Source organism: Glycine max, chromosome 14 (assembly GCF_000004515.6).
Source record: "Glycine max cultivar Williams 82 chromosome 14, Glycine_max_v4.0, whole genome shotgun sequence".
Taxonomy (NCBI): Eukaryota; Viridiplantae; Streptophyta; class Magnoliopsida; order Fabales; family Fabaceae; genus Glycine; species Glycine max.
In genome coordinates, this window is record NC_038250.2 from 48,164,453 (window position 1) to 48,189,352 (window position 24,900).

The following is a 24,900-nucleotide window of genomic DNA, read 5'->3' on the forward strand; positions in this document are numbered from 1 at the left end:
ACGATTATAATTATCTTTGTTGTTATCATGATTTCTATCATTGTTCTGGCTCTTGTGATTCAATGTTTGTTTTTCTCGGTTTAATTTAAAAAATTCACCCCACCTAAATTCATCAATACACAATAACTTATCTTGTTAGGTGTGTAGTTTTTTACTCACATTTAGGTCATGACTCATTTTTTTAATAGGCAAATGTAATATATATATATAATTGCACAAGAATTGCTAAAGGACCACAATACAGAGATACAAAGTAACCACTTTGTCAAGTAGGTCAAATTTGACGCTTTCTTTTAGACTGATCTTTGGTGTTAAACATGGAGAATCAATTGCTGAATGATTCTACTGAATTAAAGAATAGTTGTATCTGTCGATGCCTTAGATAATGATTCACTTAGCTCACACAATTTGAACCATATGCATATGGTCGGTTATGCTTACTCATTGAGTTTGTTATGATGTAATAGAATATTTGTTTTCATGTAATAAAGGTGAGAGCATCTTTAATAATAAATTTCATCTTGAAATACTTATTAGTATCCCATAAAAATATATTTGCTCCAAGATTTTAAGACTTTTTTGTGAGTTTAACAATAAATTACACTTAAATATATTTTATGAATTATTTTAAAATTAAATTAAATTAAATATTTCACGCATTCCCATTCCCCACTCCCCCTTTTCCTTTTCTTCATTTTTTTCTTTCTTGAGATTGAGAAGTCCTTCCCGCTCCTCCGCCGTCCCACTCCTCCACCGCCACCCTCCTCTACAACCTCTCCCTCTTCTGCTTTTTCCTTTTCGCTCCCACCTCCTCAGCCCCCAACCTCTCCCTCTCCTACCCTTCCATTTTCTTTTCCTCTCCGCCCTCCCACTATGCTTCATATTTGCTCAAGGAGACCAGATCTTGTTGATCTCTTAGCAAGGGCCACTATGCCTACCTTGACGCTATCATGCATAACCCTCCTCTCCCAAATCTATTTTTTCCCCTCGTTGTTGATCTGTTTGTTGGTTACTTCCAAAAGTTGTTAGAGAAAGAGAGTAATTTTTATTTTTTTTAAAAGAATACAGATCTTGCAGGATCTTGTGGAAGACCCCATCCTCCAGCATGGCGATCCTGACTCCCCCTCCCCCTCTAGTGGTAAGGGAACAATCAAATAAATACATCTAAGTTTTTGACATTCCACACTGCATGGCCATGAAAAGGGACCGCAATTGGGCATGTAGGGAAAATGAAGTTCCACCGTAAAGTAGATCTGCCACAACCATGAATGCTACAATCTCAAGGTTTAATGACAAAGAACAAAACAATTCATCCAGATTTGGTGCACACGAAATTCTATATCACTAAAAATTTTGCAATTAATTTACAGTATGACATCTTTATAAGAAAGCATACTGACTTTCGTGAATTGAAAAATGCTATAAACAGCTGGAGCACAGGAAAATAAATTCTAAGAAACTTCCTTAAAAACCTATCTACTTTTTTTCCTCTTTTTGATACAAAAAAGAACCCTATTCTAATGTTAACTGGTGAGTTCTAATATCTATTCCATCTATAACTTATGGATAACATCCTAATTAACTGTACAGAATCTTTTAACCGTGATGCACGTGATAAACGAACCTTGCTGGTAAGTGGAAACCCTATCTGCTAAACTCTTCAACCCACTTGGACCTTGGAGCAATAGCTAGCAATTAATTCACAATAATGTATTTGCCTGCACAAGGAAAACACTAAATTCTCCGTTTTCCACGTCTTCTGGTGTCTATATCAACTAGCCTTGATGATGATGGAGCAGATAAGGGTGCTGACAGACCAATAGATTCAGGGATATCAAGATTGACTCCCATAGTTGGGTCGGCCATTGCACGCTTGATGTCCAAATCGTTTAATTGGTGAACTTCAAGTCTTACTTTGTCAATCTGTTAATCAAAATGGTGAAATAAACAATAAATAACTGTATACCCAAAGACATACTGCATACCGATTCTTTGTCGAGGTGAACTTACTATTTCAATATGATAAATGGATGCATGTGCATTAGCAAGTCTCCTCTGCAAATCTTCTAATTTTTTGTTTTGATACTCAGCATTCTCCATTTCATTCCCCCTTTCACCTAATTCTTTATATAAGGCTGCAAAAGCCAGGAAACATTGTTGAACATTTTTACAATAAAAATAAATCTTACAAGATGCTTCGAGAATACATACAAATAAGTGTGATAACTAAAAATGGAACATTCAAGCAGAAGATACAAGTAACATATATATATATATATATATATATATATATAGAGAGAGAGAGAGAGAGAGAGCCCAGTCACGAGGCTCCCACTTGATGGGGTTTGGGGGAAAGTTAGATGTGCACAACCTTACTCCCAGAAATGGAAAGGGTGTTTATAAGACTTGAACTTGTAACCTCCAATTAAATACACCAAGTAGATGCCAAGACACCATGTCGAAAATTTAATTATTACCCCACTTACATACCAGCTACTCTTACACAAGGATTATCTTCAAAGTTCAAACCAGAAATTAGCACATCAAATTAGCAAGCAAGGCAAGACACTCTGGTGGCTATCCAAGTACTCATCAACAAAGTGTGTAACTAGGGAGCACTTAAAGTCATAATAAAATTCTTGCATTCACAAACTAGGTAGTCTTAGATAAGTACCTGTCAAAACAGATAGCACCCAAATCTGAGTAGGAATATCATAAAGTTTCTTTGCTAAGGTCAAAGAAGATCTCAATATCTCTCTGGCTTGTACAGTGTCATGTAATGCAAGGGCCAAACTACCAAGGATCGTCAAATATTGTGAAACAAATTGAAGGTTCCCCAAATACGTATGTGTCAGCTGCAATCCCCTTGCCAAACGATTCCTGCAACAAAATTGCAACTTAAAGGAAGGTAGAAGAAACAGAAATTATATATGTGGATGGAGGTAAGTGTTCAGTCGCAAGTGAGGTTCTATTCTGGAGATTACTTAATTTTAAGGTCCATAATCCATATAACTGTCAAATCTATTATAGGACATAATCATTTAAAGAAACATTCACCAACTAAGGCATAGCACTGTTTTTTTTTTATAAGAATGAAACCATCCAAATTTTTGTCTCTAGATTTATGTTTAGAACCAACAGAAGGCACAGCAACTGTTCCTATTGTTTGTATCCATGTTTTAGAAATTGACACAGTAAAGTAAAAGGGTTAAGGATCATTCGTTCAAAAGGGGATCTTAAATAATATACAACAAAAAGTATAATAATGAATAACTACAGGTAAAGTACATTTTTTCATGTGGATGGATATTAAAATAGGATTAATTAAATATTTATTCATAACTATTTTTTTATTGTAATCTATATGTTTTTGCAAATACTTATTATATTAATATCTACCAACATACATTTTTTGTAAAACAAAAAAAATAACTGACATACATTAAAATTGTAGATTGTAAACTTAACACATATTCAGAGCACAACTTATTGCACTACTTATCAAAAAACTTACCTTGCTTCCTGTAGATCCTGTTGCTTCATCAATAAAAGACCATAAGCAAAAAGAACACCTGTTTTCTCTCTAACTCCTACGAAAGAATCCATTACTCCATAAACTGGACCAATCAAATCAAGTGCCTGTGGGAAAACTATCATTCAATTAAAAAATATTCTCCATGGAATTAAATTACTTTAAAACAAAGTATGTGGAAGTGGAACCAATTTAATTTGCAATTAGAGATATTTCTCCACCTGTGAAGAAGATTCAGCATCACCAATGCAGATGTAAGAGACAGCTGCATAAACTTGGCACATTGCTTGCATTGATTTGCTGTCTGTAAGCTACACATAAATATCTTGAAGTTATCCCCATCAACAGTTTATAGCAAGCTCTAAACAGAAAAACATAAATATGGTCTCCAGCATCCCAAATCAGTTTATAGATGTGTCAAAATTACCAAAACTATAGAGACTACATCTTGTTCACTACTAAAATATCCCATTTATGTCAGACATATATATATATATATACCTTCACTGCTTCAATAAAATGAAAAGCAGCTTCGTGATAACAGCCAACTGAATGAGCATATTGGCCTCTAAGCATCTCAAAGATGCATTCACATGCCTGTAATATGGTTGGAAACCGCATGAACCAATTTTTCATCTGTACCAAAGCCTGAAAAATTGCAGTGATTATCATTAACAATTTCAATTCTGGAACATAATGGGATGCACATTAACTGCCAACTTTTAAAGTCTACAGGTATGAAAAAAATATCACCAGAAGCAACCCAGCTAATAAGGTGGATTATGAATAGGGATTTAAAATTTTATGGAATAAAATGCAACTTATCATGTCTTCTCATCCTTAGAGCTGACAAAATATACAATAGAATGATAACCAACCTCTTGTGCTTCAACAAATTCTGCTCGTGTAAGCTCTATAGCCACTTTGTTTTCAAGAAACTGAATTAGTAGCATTAAGTACACACCAGCCATCCAAATAGAAGAGTGTTGTAAATCCACTTCTGGTAAAAAAAGAAGGTTCAACAAGGTTGTGTAAGGAATCCTCGTTTGCTTGGCAGAATAAGCATCTTATAGACAAGATAATAATAACCAATCTCACCTCTAACACCATCAGTAATTCCAAGCTTCAGTAACTCATCTGCAGGTAAGAACTTGAAAATATGAAAAACTGAATACTATTGATTGAATTTACATATATAGTCCTTTTTTAACATATAAACCTAAATACTTTAATACCAGCCCAAAATAAAATCCCAAGTATGGCAACTGATAATTGTTATAATTGAGAAATTTACAATGTGGGACACTATTACAACAGAAGAAATATTATTTTCATAGGGAAGATAAGTCCAAAGTGGCTACAATTTTTCAGTCTCCAAAGCAGTGCATAACAGCAATGACTAACATGGAAATCCATTTGAATAAAAGAAACAACTCAACTCACCAATCATGCTTTCAGAACAAACAATTCAAAGGAGTAATGCTTCTAATCAGTTCATTCTTCCTGATACATTTCACATTAAAGCCTAGAAACCAACAGAAAAGACATTTTATGGCTGTGATTGGACATATAGAATAGCTGATGACTGATAGACAGTCAAAGTGCAGGTTAAAAGGTATAATTCAGACAACATAAAAAATTATCACAGGGCTATTTGGACAGCCAATTCATACAAACTGATTTCACATACCATAATAAGTAATTATTATTCTGTACTTAAAATAAGTGGTGCTGTCAAGTGAGTTTTGCTTTATATGCCAAGCAAAAAACTGGGATCAAACCCAAAAGAAGAAAAAATTACAAACTCACAAAAAAAGTTGGTGAACAACCTTGAATTATATTCATCCCAGACTGTATGCGTTTTGCACACTCCTTAAAAAGTCCTTTTGGGCGCCCAAACACAACTACTATTAGATCAACTAATGCATAGACAGCACTTTTAGGAAGCCATTCACCATCAATAGGAGGAGGTGCTAACTGAAGCTTATCTCCTATTATCCTTCTGACATTCCCAAAATATACTGGTTGCAGTGATTCCTGCCCAATTGAACTCAATCCAGTCATGTTTTGCAGTTGCTCCTGAATCATTGTTTGCTTTTTAGATAATGCTGTCCTATCCCTGTAGTGAAGGTCAGATCGGGAGAGACTTTGGTCTAAAGTATTGAGCTCCTTCACTAGCTCTTGTATACGTTGTGTTTGCTGCATATCAATCTTCATGGCAGCATCCAGATTGTCTACATGAGGTGCAGCATTCTTGTAATCACATAGCCGCAGTCGATAGAATATGTGCAGTAATTCATTATAAAATAGTAAGCCAGGGCATTGTCGTCTCTGAGGAGTGTGTGGAAGCGAGAGAAAATAAATTAGACAAAAGGTAAAGAAGAATCATGGTACATCTAACTTGAAAACATAGTGTCTACAACTGTGCATTCTCTGCACAAAGAAAATTGGGAAAGCAAGAAGCTAAAGAACATTTGCACTCACTTTATCTGGAGCAATTGATTCCCAAATCTGGTTGCATCGATTAACAGCTTGCTCAACCAAATTATCATCATCCCATTGCATGAGGCGGACATGCAATATTGAAGTGGCAAAGAACATCTGCTCCATTATTATAAAACAAGAAATTACAGACAGAGCTGAAGCAAAGCACAAATTGTCCTTTATTTTATTTAGCATAGTAGAGAGTTGACAATTGACACACAATAGATGTGACATATAACAAGCTTTTTGAAAGTTCTATCTATTGATGGTAGAAATTCACTATTGAATCAGTGGCAAAGAGCAGACAAGGAAGCAAAGGGCATGCCTTTTCTTGTAATTTGTAACCTATGACAACATACCTGCAACTCCGGGAAGCATACTTCAGTAGCACAGACATATCCACACTCTAAGGCAGAGATTGAACCCTGGTAGTCCCCTTCAATTGATAAAGCATTTGCAAGCTGTGAATTAAAGTTGCAAGACCACAACTTCATTGAAATCCTTCAAGAAAATAAACTAGAAACTATGAATATGCAGTAGTAGAAGTGTTAGGCAGAATAAGTAACATGCACAATATGAACAACTTGACAACACACTATAAACAGAAATGATAAATAACTGACTGTGCCACTTATCCAGTGGTTCATTAATATCAAATATCAAACATCTTTAATAATATTATAAATCATATGCACCAAGCCACCAAGCTTGTTACAACTTTCAAATGGAGCATACAACTGCATTATTGACAGCTACTACATTAGCAAACCCCCAATTAAAGGTGGATCAATCTCAGTTATTTAGAAATTAGAGTGGGAAAGATGACATGGTATGACAGGTTATAGATAATAGGAGTGAAACCAAAGTAATAGTAATCAGTCTTTTAGACTTGGAATAGGTATTCTGCATCCCCATTGTTCTTATACAGAAATAATAGTATCATTTTGAAACAAATTCAGAAATTGTCTGTTCCATCAATAAACACTGCATTCTTCACCTCAATTCTGATCCAATTCTATTATACTACTTCCACACTTACCATCTACGACAAAAAAAAAAAATTTGACAATGGTAGAACCATGAGACAATAATACAAATAAGTAAATCCATATTCAAGACAATCATTCATTCAAGCAAAGAACTAAAGACTAAGGAGCTATCTCTATTTTCCACCCAACCTAAGAATCCCTAAAAAAAAGATAAGCATCCAAAAATAAAAATTCTAAAAAGACCAAAGCTAAACCAGACAATATTAGTAACAACTCAAGTGTTGTTAAATGGCAGCACTATGGCCGCTATAGCCAATTTGTGAAGGGAGGCCTGCTGTGGAGCCGCCTATGGCGCCAATGGCATGTTTATATGGCAAAATTTTGGCCCTCCACCATTGGTTACTTACCACTGCAGCACATATGCCTTGTCGAAATTGTGAAGCATAACATTCGAGAATAAAGTGCAGTCAGTAACAACAACCATTGATTATACCAAGATGCACGCACGCGAATAACAAAATTTGAAGTTATAACTAGATTTTATTGGAGCTAAGCCAAGACCTAAAGTTGAAAAATTCCAAAGTAAGATCTAAAAAATAGAACACATACTCGTATCCTACAGATGCAGCGAGCTCGAGTCCCTTGTGCAAGACCTGTTTCTGCGGCGGAATAGCTCCGACGAGATGGTAACACTGGCTGAGCAAGCTGTACGCTCTGCACTTCAATTCGAAGCAAGACGGAATAGACTTCAGAAGCAATTGCTGCAAAAAAAAAAAAAAACACAAAGAAATAAAACGATAAGCCACAAATTCGAATTTGAATTCGAAGGAAGTAGAAACGAAAGGAGAGGACTAACAGAACGTTCGAGGTGTGACTTGGCGTGGTTGACGTTGTGAGAATGGTGAAGGAGAAGCGTGGCAATGCGAAGACGAGTCTTGACCTCGACGATTGGGAAAAACGACGCGTCGCTTTGGCATATGGCTTCGAGGCACTTCACTGCTTTCCCTATTTCCCCTCTCTTCTCGTGGTACTCGGCGAGTCCCCATAGCCCCTCCGCCACCGCTTCCATCCAAACGCGATTCTTCTTATGCTGCTGTTGTGCTAATAACCCTCTTCTCTTCTCCCTCCAATTCCCCAACGCTAGAATTCCACGTCCAAAAATTCAACTACCGCTTTTGCGTTTTGGCTTACTTTGCTTAGCTTAGATGTGGAGTCAAAAGTCAGCCACGGAAAAGAAAAAGAAAAAGAAAAAAAGAAGCGAAAATTGGATAAAAACAAAGTAACAAAGTTAACAAACCGTTCGGCTCTTCCACCGCTGTTTTGTCTTAACGGGCCCTTCTTGGGCTGATGGGTCTTTCTCAGCCTTTTTTTTATGAGAATTGATATTTATACCCCTATCCCATTATTATTTTAAGTACACCCCTTTCCAACTTTTTTTAATAATTCTTTTAGTAAACACTCATTTAAGTCTCTAAAATTGAAATGTGTTGTGATATTAATCTCTGAAATTGAGAAAATTTCAAATAAATCCTTGAAATATCAAATAAGAACTAAAACTTAACTATTTACTTTTTATTTTTGTCATTGAATATATATTAATATTATCACTAAGTAACGTGTTTTTTGTTTCAGTTTTTGGACTTATTGTATTGTTGATTTGAATTTTCAGGAACTATTTTTTTGTATGAAAAGAATTCCTTTCTTGAGTAATTGAAATTTTGAAAAATCAATTTGGTGTCTTTATCTAAATTTGTTTAAGAATTTGTCTAGTAAAGGGTTTTGCATATAGGACTATGCTCACTCTTTATACTGATGGTGGTTTTCATCCATACTTTTACACTTTATTTTAATTCAAAATTTTCATGTCATCCTATCAAAAACTCTATAAATTTTGTATGTGCAAGAGGATCAACTTGAGCAGTGAAAAATCAATGTCTAATGGAGGTTGCAATGGGATGAAAATAAATATAAATAAGGATGAAGATGGGTGTAAAAATAAAGTTTGAAGAAGTATGAAGATGGAGTGTAAGAATAAAGAATTTAAAGAATAATGAAGATATGGATGCAAAAATAGAGTTTAAGGAATAAGAAAGATGAGGTGTAAAAATAGGATTTATATTATTTTTATATAAAATGATGTATCTAACAGATTGATGTTACATGTTTATGATATGATTATACATCCCCTATTTGAGGTAGAACCCAAGATATTATAATTAAATACCTAGTTGTTGGCATGATTATTGTTGCAGAATCTTACCTAGGATCACAACTATCCAGCTCACTTCACACAAGCAAAACTTGCTTCTAAAATAAGACAAAAAGAAATTGAACAAGAATGATAACAGAAGAAATTGAGTGAGAGAGATAACAATCAATAATTTGGGAATTAGAAAATCAATATTTTCTATTCATCTCTCATATATTCATAGAACATCTGTAAGGTTTGGTGCAGAATTCAATTACGATTATTCATGTAAGGTATACATGGGGAGACTTTTTCTCGTGACAGTATTCTATGCTTGTTATTTCTTTATGTAACAGTATTGTATGGCTTTGAAGGACCACATCTTTTGCTCTTTCTAAGCTCTTTTATTAATATATTTCAATTGGCTTTAAAAAAAATGTTTCTCTAAACATATTTTTCACACGTACATAAATATGCATATGTATCTGACATTGCATAAGATTAGATCAAACTCACCACAAGAGAATCAATACCAAGACAACAACACTCGGAACCATATAATATATAAAATTCATTTGTGTCGAAGGCCACTTCAACAAATATACCTGCAAATATAACCTAGTTGCAAATAAGGGATGAAAGACTTGGCAAAAACTATCGATAATTAAGCTCAGCGACACATGAGGATAAGGCGTTTTTCACTTGCATGTTAGCATTGTTATGGAGTCCATATGAAAGGAATCTTCATATAGTCCTTTAGTGTGTTGCGGTAACTTCACCTTCTCTTTACTACTAATTCCTAACCTTAAGAGGGAATATTGCTGCTGCAATCCCTCTCCCCATCTGAACAAAGTTGCAATTCAACTTTTCACCATGTTGAAATCCAACTTGAACATGTGTATATATCATAAAGACCTAACTTCCTAATAAATATAGGTGGAGAACACTGAAAATGATATAAAGGTCACGTGTTTGATCAACATTTTATTATCTCCATTTGGATATTAGGATATTTATTTATCAATTGAAAGTTTGAAACTGCAACGTATAAGGATTTTAAGCAAACTGAAGTCGTCACTACTACAAAAGCAGAATTCAACGTCGGTTAAAAATGGTATATTACGTCGGTTGAAGACCGTCGTCGTCTACGACGACGTAATAAATTCAATAGATTTCAACGACGGTTAAAGAAAACCGTCGTAGACATTCTAGAATTCTAAGACGGGCTGCCGGACAACCCCGTCTTCGAACTTACAAAAGACTACGACGACCATGGGGACAACACCGTCGTAGACCTAATCGTGTTCTACGACGGTTGTCTGCTACGGACTGTCGTAGAATGGTCTACAATTCTAAGACGACTGTCGGACAGCCCCGTCGTAGAACTAACGAAAGATTACGACGACCATGGGGACAACACTATCGTAGACATAATCGTGTTCTACGACGATTGTCTCCTGAGGATCATCGTAGAATGGTCCTAATACTAGTACGGTCTTCTGTTACCGACAACCGTCGTAAGACAGGGTCTTAATACTACTACGGTCTTGATACAGCACCGTCGTTGACATAATCGTGTTCTACGACGGTTGTCTCCTAAGGATCGTCGTAGAATGGTCTTAATACTACTACGGTCTTCTGTTGCCGACGACCGTCGTAAAAGAGGGTCTTAATACTACTACGGTCTGCTAACGATGACCGTCGTAGAAATGTGCAGGTTCTACGACGATCTTGTCCATAGAATCGTCGTGGAATGTATTTTTTTTTTTAAACAGCAAATTGTGCAATAAAAAGGACTATATATATTTTTTATCCAAGCCTTGTGGATGGATGTTCAGGTTATAGTACATGCACAATTGTCCTATAATTTGAACCTGATCCTAATAATGGGGAGAAATATACATTTAATTAGTCAAATTTAATCATAAGAGCACTTAATTAAGGAATAAAAACATGATATAAGCACTTTGGAAATCCTAAGCAGATGAAAATGCTTCTTAGAAGGATACATGCATGATAATGTCTCTTTGTTTTAAAGTCATTAAATTAAGACACACAGCTTAATTAAGGATCCTTAGTGACTCAGCCCTTTCTCCATTGAACTGATTACCTTGTAATAAGATCTGTTGAAGGTCACAGCTTGTTTGATGTGTCCCCCTGTAGCAACAACAACAAACAAACCTATGAGAGTTAAGATGGTAATTTAGAGGAACAACAAAGTCACCACCACCCTGATGATTTCAGCTCACCTGCAGGTTTAAACAAAGGAGGTGGGGGTACCTCCTTGTAGTCCTTGTCACCACCACCCTGAGCAGAAGTTACCTAGCTGAGTTTAAACTCAGCAATTCTAACTTTTAATGTTAATGACACGACAACATTATGATAGACAATTAAGTACAAGCAAAAAAGTTAGTTATCAAATATTAAGTGAAACAAAAAGCAGAGAGAAAATTAATTTCAATATACAACTCAAGTATTAACTGAAACAATGTACTGTTCAAGGCACACGCCCACAATGAAGGGCTGGATAGGAAATTGTTCAAGCAGAGAGAAAATTAATTTCAATATACAACTCAAGTATTAACTGAAACAATGTACTGTTCAAAGCAGAGAAAAAAAATTTTGGCTTCAACGAAAACTGTTCCTAAGTTATCTAATTTGTTCTTGGTTCGCATTTCTTCATTTGGATAAAATATGCCGCCCATTTATGCCGGAGTGTGGTCATGGTCATGCCGGTGTGTGTTCGATTCTGTTTTCCTGTAAGGATTTTATTTATTTACTTTTTCTATAAGAGGTCGAATATTTGATAATATTATTTTTAATATAACACTTAATCTTTCTTATATTTCTACATTTCATTCTATACATTGCATTTTTTTTATCTACGAAGCAATTCGATTTGATTCATGAATTCATTATTTATTTTCAAATTTTGTCTTTTGTTTCTTTGTTAAGAATGAACTTTTAGATTTTATTTTATTTCATCTTATTTTTCTTTTATTCATATTAATACTATGTGAATCTCTTGTATTTTTTCTATTTTATTTTTCCCAAATCCTAACAATATATTCTCTATTTTATACTACCAAGTAGTGGGTTTGAGTTACATTAGGCTATAATTCCTTAAGTATTTGATTAAATGTTCAAATTTTAACTAGCACATACGGAGAAAAGTTTCTTTTTTAAAATGAGAAATTTGTTTAATGTTTTTAAAATACAAAAACTTACAAAGAATACTTAAGATTTATATTAATACTCGAGTAAATTACATTATTTTCATCTAAGATGTGCGAATATCATTGATCACTTTTGTTTAAACTTTAGGAAAAAGTTTTTTTTTATTATAAAAAAAGTGTTTTTTTTTAAATCTTAAGAAAAAGATAGGATTTTCTTCTAACAAAAGAAGAAAACTTATTTTTTTAAAATACTTTAAACAAACAAAATGAAAAAAAGTATAAAATTGCTTATTTTATTAAAAAATAAGCATAAACAAATGACTCTATATTGCGCTCATCTCTTATGATAAAAAAATATACTCCACTCTTGACAAATTCGAGTATATGATACTTTTCTCAATTTTTAAATTTTTTTGTTAAAAATAATATTACTAAAATATCTTTTATACTAACATTTTCTCAATGATGCAAGTATTACAGTCCCTCTCTCCTTGTGTTAAAATATATCTTTATTATATATATATATATATATATATATATATATATATATATATATATATATATATATATATATATATATAATCTTCTCCCTCAACATACGCGAATATATTACATTTTACTTTATATATACATTATTTTACTATATATTTTATTTTAAGAAAATATACTTTATAATAATCAAATTAAAAACAATATAATATAAGTAAATAAAATCAAGCAGAAATATATTGAGTTAGTATTTAGTTGCTGTTATTAATATAAATGTGTAAATAAACTAGTATTTTTCTTATATACTGTTGGTTATGATATTTAATAGATATAGTGTACAATTAATTTAAATAATATTTTTTTGACGTGATTTAAATAATATTATTAAATATTATATCATTATTTTTTTGTTATCTCAATACTTGTCTATGGTAAAAAAAAAACAGATATTTGAAATTCTTAACTTTTCGTTTTTAAGAATTTTGAACTTAAATTCTTTTAAATAATTCTAATATTTTTCTATATATAGTGCCATTAACAAAGGAAGAGGATATATCATGTAATTTTTTTGGCATCTAAATTATATATATATATATATATATATATATATATATATATATATATATATATATATATATATATATATAATGCTGGCTCATACACGGCAGAACAATAGTTAGAGTAAGCTCCACCCCAACAAGAGTGAAATTATAGGGGGGAACTGTTATGAGCTGAAATCTCATTGAATTTCTCTAATGTTCGAGGTCTAGGAACCTCCTAAGAGAAAGGTGAGAGAATGAAAGACTTTATTATTTTTTCAATTGTCTCTACATAACTGCTTATATACACAACATAAAATATTGTGATACATAGGCAAATATTCAAAAGATAACAAAATAACAGAAAAGGAAAATTGCAGGCAAGTGGCAGCATATCCTAAGCTAGTCAATGCTATAAAGCCAACTCAGCAATCCTATAACATAATCGATTAAATGCAATTATCTAAATATTCTCATAATATTCTTTAGTTCATCAAAAACACCTTATCCTCAACGTTTTACGAGTCCGTCCAAATCCTCCAAGATCCCAAGGTCAATTCCGACGAGACTCCTCTGGGTCAGCAGCCATCCATAACCATAATGCAAACACAGCTGGTTGGCACTTGCGTGAGGCCATGGTAGGCCCATAGTACTCAGTTTCCATTTCAAATAGCGTCATGTTTCTCACTTCCAAAGTCTTGTCATTAGGAGCTATTGCACAACCATACTGAGCAGCAGTACTGAAAAGCTTGTTGCATGAAACGGCGGCACGAGGGTGATAGAGATCAGGGAGGTAGGAAGCAGACATGGGAAACGGAGCTAGTAACGGTGTGAGACTTGGTTGGATGGGTGCGAGACATGGAAGCGGAATCGGCATGGGTGACGGAGTCGATATGGGCGGCGAAGTGGGCATGGGTGCGTGTGCAGGGGGTGCCTTTGCAGAGGAAGAAGATGGAGGGTGTTGACTGATTAATAGAGTATCCATTTTCAGGGGAAGGAGATCTAGTTTGGCAGCCATGGAGGCTTGGGTGACCTCGAGATCGGCAATGGCAGCCTCAAGGCGATCCCAACGTTCTGAGGAAGGTTCATCCTCTGCCATTGGATCTCTCAATGAAAGCACCAAATTATTATGAGCTGAGATCTCATTGAATTTTCCTAGTGTTCGAGGGCTAGGAACCTTCTAAGAGAAAGGTCAGAGAAGGAAAAACTTGTATTATTTCTTCAATTGCCCCTTTTACTCAGTACATAACTGCTTATATACACAACATAAAATGTTGTGATACAGAGGCAAATATTCAAAAGATAACAAAATAACAAAAAAGGAAAATTTGAGGCAAGTGGCAGACAGCATATCCTAAGCTAGCCAATGCTACAAAGCCGACTCAGCAATCCTATTACAGAATTGATTAAATGCAATTATCTAAATGCTCTCCTTCATAACAGGAACAAAGATTAACTGTAAGATTTTTCTTTTGTGATGTAAGTATAAATTATAAAGCCACCTGAAAGAAGAAAAAAAAATGTTAATCTCTGTGTAAGGCATCATCCAAATCCAGTTCCAACCCCATGCGATTCTTCAAAATGGTTTTGGCATTTAAGGGTGTTTTGCACTTGCATTGGAGCTCCTTGAATCTCTCAACATCAAAATTGTACCTCATGTACAGCTTCCTCTGCCTTGAGAGAAAGAGCCTCTTCATGAAGTCTTGGTAAGTGGGGTCTCTTGAAGTGAACAAGAAGTAGGCATAGCCTACCACTAGGCCAGTGGCAGTGGTAAAATATGTTATAGGTTCCATTACATCCCATGAGAATTCCCAGAATGTTAGCCTGAAGAATAGTCCAACAGTGACAACACCGAATCCTAATCCTGACCACAGGATTCGCCGCACCTGCTTGTGTGCCAAAACATCGATTTCTTCCTTCTTCTCTTGCAGCTTCTTTAACTCCTCCCTCATAGGATCATCCTCAGCTGTTAGGGCTAGTGGAACTGCTCTTCTAACCAGATCCACCACCTAATATTGACCACACAATACAAAAGGAATCAATAATCTAAAAATCATAGGACACAAAATGATTATAAGGCATAAGCTTTATATGGAAAGAAATAATTGGTATTTTAATAATGAGCAAATGTTATGATTTATCTTATTACTATTATATTTTTCGGACAAAACGTGGAAGCAGTTCCTTAAATGTTTTTGGTATTGTTTTTCAATCAGCATTGGAGTTTCACTATAGTAATTTGCTTAGTAAAGGCTCGCATTAAAAATCGATATAGGTTAGCGAGGTGAAACTCTAATTCTAAATTGAGAATAGTACTAAAAGTCATCAATGAACTGCAAAGATTTTGTCATATTTCTAGTATGGGCATAAAATTTTAAATTATTGATTCGAAAACAGTGCTAAAGTCTAAAAGTGCCCAAAAAACTTATCTAAGTTTTGTCCTATTTCTGAAAGTATTGATAAGTTTTTGTTTAATACAGGTATGGCCCAACACAGCTACGATTTTGAAGTTTCCATGCCTCCTAGTTACTAGTTAGCATGTAAGAACCAATTCACATTAATGCAGACAACAGAATTCCATGTTATTTATTCAATTGCCTACTTTTTTAAAAATAAATTTCCTGTGTGGTTTATGTCAGCAAACAAGATGACCAATTCAGCAGATAAGGTTCTATCCTAGTCCTAACCAGGCAAGCTTACCGGGTATAAGGACTTGTAACCAAACGATGCACAACTAGCAGGATTGGTTGTTTAGAGGTTATTTAGTTTACAAGTTAGTTAGACATTAAGAATTCAGTTCAATTTTGATGACATTCTTCTATGGAATGCCTCTTCTCTATTTTGAGATTTATGATGCATTTTTGGCTCCATCAAGCTGGCACTTGGCATCACATGGCTCTCCTCTCCAAATTCTGATGCTTGGAGTCGGAGGACTAACAAAGGGATGGTAGGCTGCAAAACACACCCTATTGAATTGAACATAGTTTTGGAAATTGAAGCATAGCTGACAAATATTTTCTGCTGTCAAACCATTCTGTGGCTGTAGTTTAATACGTTGTGGTCAGTTCATCTGAAGATAACCGTGATTCTAAAACATAGCTATGCTTAACAGTTAACAACATTGAAAGTATTCGTGAGCACTACTTCCAAATTTCAATGACTGTTTTTAAACACAGAGGCACCTTTCCACCTGCTACGGAGTTTAGCCAAAGGAGTAATTCAGGAAGCATAGATTCTCAACTGAATTGCAAACTCACTGTTGAACATTTATATACAAAGCCATATATTACAAAAATAAATTAATTGGTGGATCTACTAGGACCGTTTAGATACGCTGTAAATCGTCTTTTATGTGGCTAATGGTTGCAGAAGTTCTACTTCCTTATCAAACAAATCGAACGCCATATTATTAATGTGCAAATGGGCTAGTAAGAGTTTAATCTAGAATATGTATATGCTGTATAACTGGGATGGAGAAAAGGTGATGGAAAAAAGAGTGAAGTTGTGGGATGAACAGCACTCAATTCATACTTCATCATTGAGACAACGTATTATTTTGCAATCCAAAGGCGACAATACTCACAAGCCATGAATCACCAGCATGACTATTCCTACTGAAAAAGGGTTGTAGGCGTAGCCACACAACATAAACATTTTCAAAACTTCCAAACATAGCCGAAAGGCTAGGGGACCATGAAAAGGGGTAATGAATGGCATCTCCTGGCATTAAATACATGGTAATAGGCTTAACCTTATCATGTTTTTAAGTGAGCCCTACAAGAACAATCAAATTATTCTTCTAGAGAAACAAGTCAAACACATAGATAGATAGCACTAGGAGTTATAAGGTTGGTTTAAAAGAAAATGAGTTATAAGATTAGCTCTCTCCCGCTAACATTTGGCCATAAAAAAAAACATAAATAGATAGTACTCACCTTATCAGGATGCAGATAGACCTTGTCCCGGAAGAGGAGAATAACCCCAGCCTCATCAAGAACCTTGGCGAATGCCAAAGCCTCCTCAGAACTCCTAGCAACACCCATGCTCTTACACTCTTGAAGAAGCTCACAGAAGGGAATAATCTCCTTCCCATCCCTACCAAGCTTCATCTTGAGCGATTCCACATTCACCAATCTCATAAACTTCTTAGCATCACCGAACGATATAGACCCTTCAGTTCCATTCCCATTATTATTATTATTATTATCATTATCATCACTCCCACTCCCACATGAATTGGAGTTGCCACCAACACCAGCAGGGGATGAAAGTAAAGTTGAGGAACACACACTCCTCTTCATCTGCTTCAACACAAACCCCACCCCTCCACAATATTCCCCTCCAAAACCCCTGAAAGGATCAAAAGGATGAACCTTTCCCACAGAACCATGGCTTCCATTGAAAACAAAAGACACCCTTTGCCTCAATGATCCAACACCACCACCACACCACCATCTACTCCACATCTTGAACACCCCCAAAACGACCCTGAAAATCCAATTTAACAACACCACAACCTATCTTTTCCTTTCACATGGAGACTAATGCACAAGGCTACCAACTTCTGAAGCAAGAGGAAGCGTGTGCGTGCATTTATTGCTACTAAACTAAAAAAATATACACAATAAAAGAGGAAAGGAGAAAAGAGAGGCAAAGACATCGGAGAAGCAAAGATAGATAAAGCAAAAACTAATTCGGGAAAGTGGAAGCCAAAGCCAAAGCCAAAGCCAAAGCGTGTGTGTAGTAGTAGTAAGAGAAGGGAAAGGAACACGCACGTTGACGAAGCTACCATGCTATAACAACCACAGATGAAGAACAGTGATGATATGTTCCATCACATTCCCGTGTGAATAGCTAACAGTCTAATCGAACATCATTGTTGTTTGTGATTGGTAGTTGACGGTTATTAACATGGATATGTATGTCCTAGGAAGTTATGGAACTAACACGATACGATGTGTACTTGGTTTTTAACTCTAACGTTGGTGTCTGTCCACTTGCCCTTGGAAAAGAAACCAAATAAACATGATCAATTTCTCTCTCTTTTTATCCTCAATCTTTTTACTAAATTATTTTTTCCTATTTTTATTTAATTTGTTCAATTTAACCCTTCTCTTATTCTCTCAATTTTCAAAATTGAGTTAATATTGTCCTTACTCCTTCCTATCCAATTGACATAACATACTCAATTACCGAAATTTGTGAAATAAACACATGCTCAACTTTGTTGATGGCATTGTCAATTAGACAAAAGGGTAACATTACCTCAATTTTTGAAAATTAAAGAACTAAATTGATAACAAATGAACTAAATTAAACAAATTAAATAGAAGAAGGTTTAAAAAGTAATTTAACGTGCAATTTTTTTATTAATTTTTAGACAGGCACTGAGATCACCTCTTAAGCAAAGTTGATGCTCATATATATAGTTAAAAAAATATCCGTATTTTATTGGAACCCTGAAAAAGTTAATGCACGAATTCCCCCATGGATTCCTAACTGCGGTGTTCATTCTTTCAATTTTCGTGTATATGTTTATAAATTAATTCATGAACGTGATGCTATCATGTAATTTACACCTCAAAGTGTGTTGGTTTTGTGGCTACTATTTCATATTTATTTTTAGTAAAAATTATTAAATGAAATTATTTTATTTTAATTTAAACAAATATAATTAACAATTGAATACAATCAATTAACATTAATATAAAAAATTATGTTAATAAATTAATTAATCAATAGATTCATGTTAATAAACTAATTTATCATAAGTTAATTATCAATAAGATATTAATATACAAATTAATTTGATCAATTTGTATTTTATGTATTGATATATATATGAAAAATATATTGATATGTATGAAAAAGATAATCAAGACTAACAAATTGGTGTTTGATTGATATAATTAATTGATGCATAGAATATATTTAATTTAAGAATTCATTATACTTTTTTATAATCAAATTTTATTATAATTAATTACCACTTTAATAATTTAAATTTAATTCAATAAAATAATTTTTTTAATCATTATATTTATGTTACATGTGATTTCTCTCTCTTCCTCTTTCTATTTTTCAATTTTATTTACATTCTCACAAAAATTATCTATAGAAAATTTGATAAGAATATATATCAATTTTTATCCTAATTAAATATGTATCTTAAATTCTGAATTATCAGAAGTTTTAAAAATTTTATTATACTAAATTAAAATATCAATCGAGTAATATAACCATTAATTTAATATATAATATTTGTTAATATTTTTATTTATTCTCAACCATTTAATTACAAAATTTAGAAAAAATATTTATCATTTAATTAAAAATATTATGAAATATATATATATATATATATATATATATATATATATATATATATATATATATATATATATATTAAATTGTTTCATATTTAGTTAAAAATAAGTCGGAGGCAGTAACTGAAAAAAGAATAATTTATAACCCTTTTCCATTAATTACCAAGAACAGATTCTTATGCATAGTTGATAATTATCATTTTCCATAAGCTAGATCTTTCTAGCTTAGCAACTGACCAGTAAATACCGGAAGAGCTTAAATTCGCTTTCATTATCCGTCCTTCTTTTCCTTTTGGATTATTTTTGTTCTTATTCGTTAGAAAGAAAGAATGATTGAGAATTGAGATAATAATTTGCAACTAAAAAAATTTCAATTGAGTAACATTCAAATTTAAAATATCCATCTGTAGTAAAGGTTACAAGTTAAAATAAAAAATGTTGATTGTAACTCTACTATAAAACAATTACTGGCTATCTCATTGGTCAAGAATCAAGATAATATGTCAAAGTGTATTTGTCAGTCTCACTTGCTGTGTTTTGCTTTTGTGAGAGTTTTAACCATGCCACTTGCAATCTTCCAGAACCAAAATATGTTCAAAACTGCCAACACAGAAGGCACCATGATCAAGGTGTAAAAACCAAAAAGAAAGACTTCCTTCACCTGAAATTAACATTATGGAGTTTTGATTCAGTGACAATATATAAGGGAAAAATGTGAAGACTAATCACTTATGTATGCGACAAGGAATCAGAGAGCATATGCTAACCTCATCCAAACGGGTCCCTATGTGGTAAAAAAGGAACATGAACAGGAAAATCCTTGCAACCTGTCACACAGTTGATAACAATAATAATTAAGCATAGAAAGTACAAAGGTTTAAAATCCCTCGGCACAAAAAAACATGTTAAGGTTTGTACCTGGAACTACCAAGAAAAGTAGTTCCATAACAACCACAGGAACCAAGAAACATTCGAAAGTCACAACTAAGTGGGACACCCTTGCATATATTTTATTGTACATCAAAGGACTAAGTTTCTGCATCTGTTGTTGGAAAAACAAATAGCTTCAGCATTTAAAGCTCCATGTTTTAGTTGGATGACACAGACTTACCAAGAAACAAATCACCATTGGTAACTTTTAAGATATATAGTTACTGTAAAAGTTAACAAATTCATCATAGTGATGGTTTGTGATTGAATAAAGTGTAAAATTGTTTTACACTTTATCATTGTCATATTCTAGACAGTACAATTAACCTACTAATTTAGCGGTATTTTCTATTTTACAATCCTTCTAAGCTCAAGTAAGCTACCCACTTGAGATATTTTGTCAAATAAAGCAGGCTTCATCCAAATACATGATACATCATGCAATATTCATTTTTCATTTTGTCAAAACCCTTCTAATTATCTTTGACCATTGCTTTCTAATTGGTGCCATTAGCCCAAATATGGCTCATTCAGAACCAGATACAAAATTACAAAATGATAGCACCAAAATAGAAACCATAAGTAACTTCAGGTCATTATTACACAACTTATCATACGACATATTCCACATTTCATTACAGAGAAATTAGAGTTGAGGTCAAGATTATAGAGAGTATATTAGACAGTACCAACCACCCGAAGAACAATGCAATGCCATTCCAAATGTAAAGTTTGGAGCTCTTAAGGCCAGCAACATCCAAGTACCTATATATGTAATTAATGTCATAAGTAATGGTAAGAAAAGTACATGAAGGTAAATGGAATTCTGAACAACAGATTTACCATCTAAGATTTACAAAAGGAGTAGTGCTCTCAGAGAAAAGAACCATAAGTATGTAGATGTGAACTTGACCACTTAGCAGACATAGCGTAATAGAACCTATGGATATTCCGTGGTGTAGAACCTAAATGTAAATTGATGAAGTGGGTATTTATAAGTCATGACTTAAATATTGAATTCAACATATCATGGAAGTAAAAAAAAATGCGCATAAGATAAAATAAAAATATAGTATCATATAATGTATTGATAATATTTACTAGTTGCAAAAAAGCTTATTTCTACTTACATATTCAAGACCCCCTAAAGCTGGAAAATTCCAAAGAATCATCGCCAGATCTGTTAGAAAATAACCAATAGAAACCTGTTCAAGGAAGTATAATGAAACAAAACAGAACAAGTAAGCCAACAGCCATAAATAAATTACAGATATGGTGTGCCAAACAAAATCTTAATAATGCTTAACAATAGTGTTGCTATTAAGGTTGCCATGAGACCAACAAATCAAACAAATGGATGAAAACAAGTCAAACTTTGCTATGAGACTAACAACCAAATTTTTCTTATATATTCATCAACTTACCCCCAACACTGTATCTGATAACCTTGATGATCTATTGATAACTATGTCGTCCTGTGAATTCACATTGAAGACATCTGACAAAATGAGGAGGTAGAAAGATGCAGATGATACAAAAAGAGCGTGAAATGTAGAGAACCCCCTGCATTACAAAATATGTTAATACTTGAACAAAAAATATTAGTTGATATAATCAATGCAAACAGCAAAGGTTATGCAAAGGCATTTTACCTGTTATTCCATTCAATTTTCTCCTCACTGCTTAATTTGCCATATCCCTTGAACAACAAAGAACTCAAAATAGCAGTTGATGTATAAGCCTTCAAGAAGGAACAAAAAGTTCAAGCCTTAAAATTGCCAACAAAATGTTCTTCAATACAACTAGTCTTTTTAAGAATTATCCCCATTCATATAAACTGAACATATGTTTGACAAAAAGAACAATTGAAAAGGGAACAGAAGCTGCATTCATCAACATAAATCTAAAAGTCAATTCAATCTTAAATCACCCTTTCAGACAACCAGAAGTTTTCAGAATTCGAAGTTACAAAAACAGTTTGTTGGTGTCCATGCGAGCTATGATGGAATATCAAATTATAAATAATAAAATTAAGCACAAATGCTAAATGACATCTACAATTGTTATATTAACTTATTCGTTATATAATCTTTTCCTCAACTAGTAAAGCATTTAACTTTTCTTTGCATGTTAAAGGAATGGTGATACCATAATGAAAAATTACTATTGAAGGAAATTAACTATAGATTGGACCATATTAACTAATCCATCGCCTTACCCACCTACACTCAATGTCCCCAACCTATCTATCTATCTATCTATATATATACCTCCCATTTTTTCAACTCTTCCCTCAGGATAATTTTCTTTCCCTACACCCCAAAAGAAAAAAATTCATTTTACCATTCTTATGCAATCACAACCTGCAATCCCACATTTTACCATTCTTAAGATTTCATCCACGTCCAATACAAAGCCTTCACCCAATAACCTCATCTTAATAATGCAGAACCACACAGCCCTCATAAGAAAAACACAAGGCTCCAAGCTCCTTGTTGCGGTTTGTAAAGACATATCATCAAATCTTAAGAGGCAACATAAAATTCACACAAAACTAACGAACAGATGAGTTTACTTACAAGAACACATAGGATGATGCCGGAGAAGATAGATGCCAGCCATAGGACTACTTTGCTTGGAGTAGCATAGTCATAGAAGAAGGTTAAATCAAAAGAAGAAGTGAATTCCATCAAGCCCTTTTGTTCAAGTTTGCTGAATCAAACCAAACAACATCGAAGGCATGACATGATAGTATTATGCACAAGTGTGCCTGAGTTCAAAGTATATTCTATGATGAAGGGATACGATAATATTAGTGTTGGAGGACTCTCCTCTCACCAAATATATGTATATTAAAAAAACATGTCCATAATAATTCATAAGAAGTTGAGTGATTTTTTGTGTCAATTCTTAGCCCATGTGACTTTTGCCACCGTAAATGCATTATGGCCATCCATTTCGCATATCTTAAGTTAACAAAATTCTTTGGAAAGCAAACAAATCCCACCACATGGACTAGGAGTTGGGTGGGACAAAGGTAAAACAACAGTTTCTTTAATATAATGTGACTTTTTGTGTGAGTGTTCTACGAAAACAATCTAAACTTAAAAGCATTTACAATTTTTTTTTATAATAGTTAGTATTAGAGAAATGACATTGCTTGATGTGTGTTAAATTAATGTTCTAGATCCAACAGTTAGAAAGTTTTTCAAACGAAATTCAATGATAATATCTTCTCAAGGATAAAAAAAAACAGCTTCTAACAAAACTTTCCAAAAAAAAACATGGCATCATTATTAAAATATTTAATTCTCTGATTCAATTTTAAAATGGTGTGATTTTCAAAGAACAGTACAGGAACAGTTATAGAAGAGACAGCAGAGAAATCAGGTCCACCCAATCATAAGCGATTATGTACCATATATAAATAACAAGAAGTGAAGATGAGCACGAAATGGTGTGTTCTTCACGCAGAAGCTTCACTTGTTCGCTAATCCATTCTACAAGCCACGCAGGCCATTGGTTGTAACTTTTGTGACATTTAAGCTTTTTGACGTGATTTGTTGCTCTTGAACGTGTTTCCAAATATAGATACTAGATAGTGTTATTGCTTAATTTGAATTAGAGTTTTTTTTTTTGTGGTAAACTTTTGTTTTATCTATAGGTATTGGGGGTTTATAATAATTGGCTTACCGTGTTCTACAAGTGAGTTAGACCTTGTTGACTTTTGAAAGACAAATTGAATTAGAGTTTGATCGATCTTGATAATTTTATGTTGATATGTAATATCAATCTTTATCCATTTATTTTCTTAGCCGCTGCTATTAATTTATTAATTATCAAGGAGATTTACGGTTTTTAGGGAATGTTTAGTGAACGTAATATAATAAAGAAAAATAGGATAAAAGAATTCAATATGAGTAGGATAAAATGTGAACCTGATAAAAGAGTTCAATTTGACAAAACCTGATAAACTATTATCTTATCTAGTTATTTTGTATTTGATATATATCGTAAAATCAAATAAGATGGCATAATATTATCATGTCATATATGCTGACCAAAAAAATGTACTATCATGACATGTATTTGAAATGGATCAAATAATAAATCATATTTAAATAACAAATACCCTTTGCGCCAACATAACTTTAATATCTTTTTTGCTAATTTTTATATTTTAGTTTAAATTATTAAAAAATGTATAAATAACATAAAATTGTATAGTGAATATGATGAACATAAAA

General features: G+C 33.4%; 3 protein-coding genes across 3 annotated transcripts; all 3 read right to left on the minus strand.

The window, feature by feature from the left end:
• Positions 1-1,318: 1,318 nt before the first annotated feature.
• LOC100780498 (sister chromatid cohesion protein SCC4) lies at positions 1,319-8,246 on the minus strand. The gene is made up of 13 exons (XM_003544899.5): positions 7,862-8,246; positions 7,615-7,766; positions 6,376-6,517; positions 6,017-6,133; positions 5,362-5,863; positions 4,631-4,669; positions 4,411-4,532; positions 4,034-4,180; positions 3,754-3,843; positions 3,515-3,639; positions 2,675-2,880; positions 2,011-2,135; positions 1,319-1,923 (listed from the first exon to the last, which is right to left on the minus strand). Exons 1-13 carry the CDS (start codon positions 8,072-8,074, stop codon positions 1,735-1,737), a joined length of 2,169 nt encoding a protein of 722 aa, XP_003544947.1. The 5' UTR covers positions 8,075-8,246; the 3' UTR covers positions 1,319-1,734.
• A 6,588-nt stretch (positions 8,247-14,834) lies between these two features.
• On the minus strand, positions 14,835-18,310 carry LOC100803689 (calcium uniporter protein 5, mitochondrial). The gene is made up of 2 exons (XM_003544295.5): positions 17,333-18,310; positions 14,835-15,406 (listed from the first exon to the last, which is right to left on the minus strand). Exons 1-2 carry the CDS (start codon positions 17,861-17,863, stop codon positions 14,921-14,923), a joined length of 1,017 nt encoding a protein of 338 aa, XP_003544343.1. The 5' UTR covers positions 17,864-18,310; the 3' UTR covers positions 14,835-14,920.
• Positions 18,311-20,075: 1,765 nt separating this feature from the next.
• LOC100781041 (TLC domain-containing protein 4-B) lies at positions 20,076-23,518 on the minus strand. Its single transcript, XM_003544900.5, has 8 exons — positions 23,233-23,518; positions 22,306-22,394; positions 22,078-22,216; positions 21,784-21,858; positions 21,497-21,618; positions 21,343-21,418; positions 20,491-20,550; positions 20,076-20,384 (listed from the first exon to the last, which is right to left on the minus strand). Exons 1-8 carry the CDS (start codon positions 23,341-23,343, stop codon positions 20,247-20,249), a joined length of 810 nt encoding a protein of 269 aa, XP_003544948.1. The 5' UTR covers positions 23,344-23,518; the 3' UTR covers positions 20,076-20,246.
• Between the last annotated feature and the right edge of the window lie 1,382 nt (positions 23,519-24,900).

Bases quoted from the DNA above. Each gene is read 5' to 3' on its own strand.
- LOC100780498 (XM_003544899.5), bottom strand. From the start codon at position 8,074: ATGGAAGCGGTGGCGGAGGGGCTATGGGGACTCGCCGAGTACCACGAG. The intron at 3,844-4,033 runs GTATATATATAT...ATTTATGTGTAG, and splicing joins ATTTTATTGAAGCAGTGAAG to CTTACAGACAGCAAATCAAT. The intron at 3,640-3,753 runs GTGGAGAAATAT...GTTTTCCCACAG, and splicing joins ATGCTGAATCTTCTTCACAG to GCACTTGATTTGATTGGTCC.
- LOC100803689 (XM_003544295.5), bottom strand. From the start codon at position 17,863: ATGTGGAGTAGATGGTGGTGTGGTGGTGGTGTTGGATCATTGAGGCAA. The intron at 15,407-17,332 runs GTGAGTACTATC...GGTCAATATTAG, and splicing joins TCTATCTGCATCCTGATAAG to GTGGTGGATCTGGTTAGAAG.
- LOC100781041 (XM_003544900.5), bottom strand. From the start codon at position 23,343: ATGGAATTCACTTCTTCTTTTGATTTAACCTTCTTCTATGACTATGCT. The intron at 21,859-22,077 runs GTAAGTTGATGA...TTCCTTGAACAG, and splicing joins TATCAGATACAGTGTTGGGG to GTTTCTATTGGTTATTTTCT. The intron at 20,551-21,342 runs GTACTGTCTAAT...ACTGTGTGACAG, and splicing joins CATTGTTCTTCGGGTGGTTG to GTTGCAAGGATTTTCCTGTT.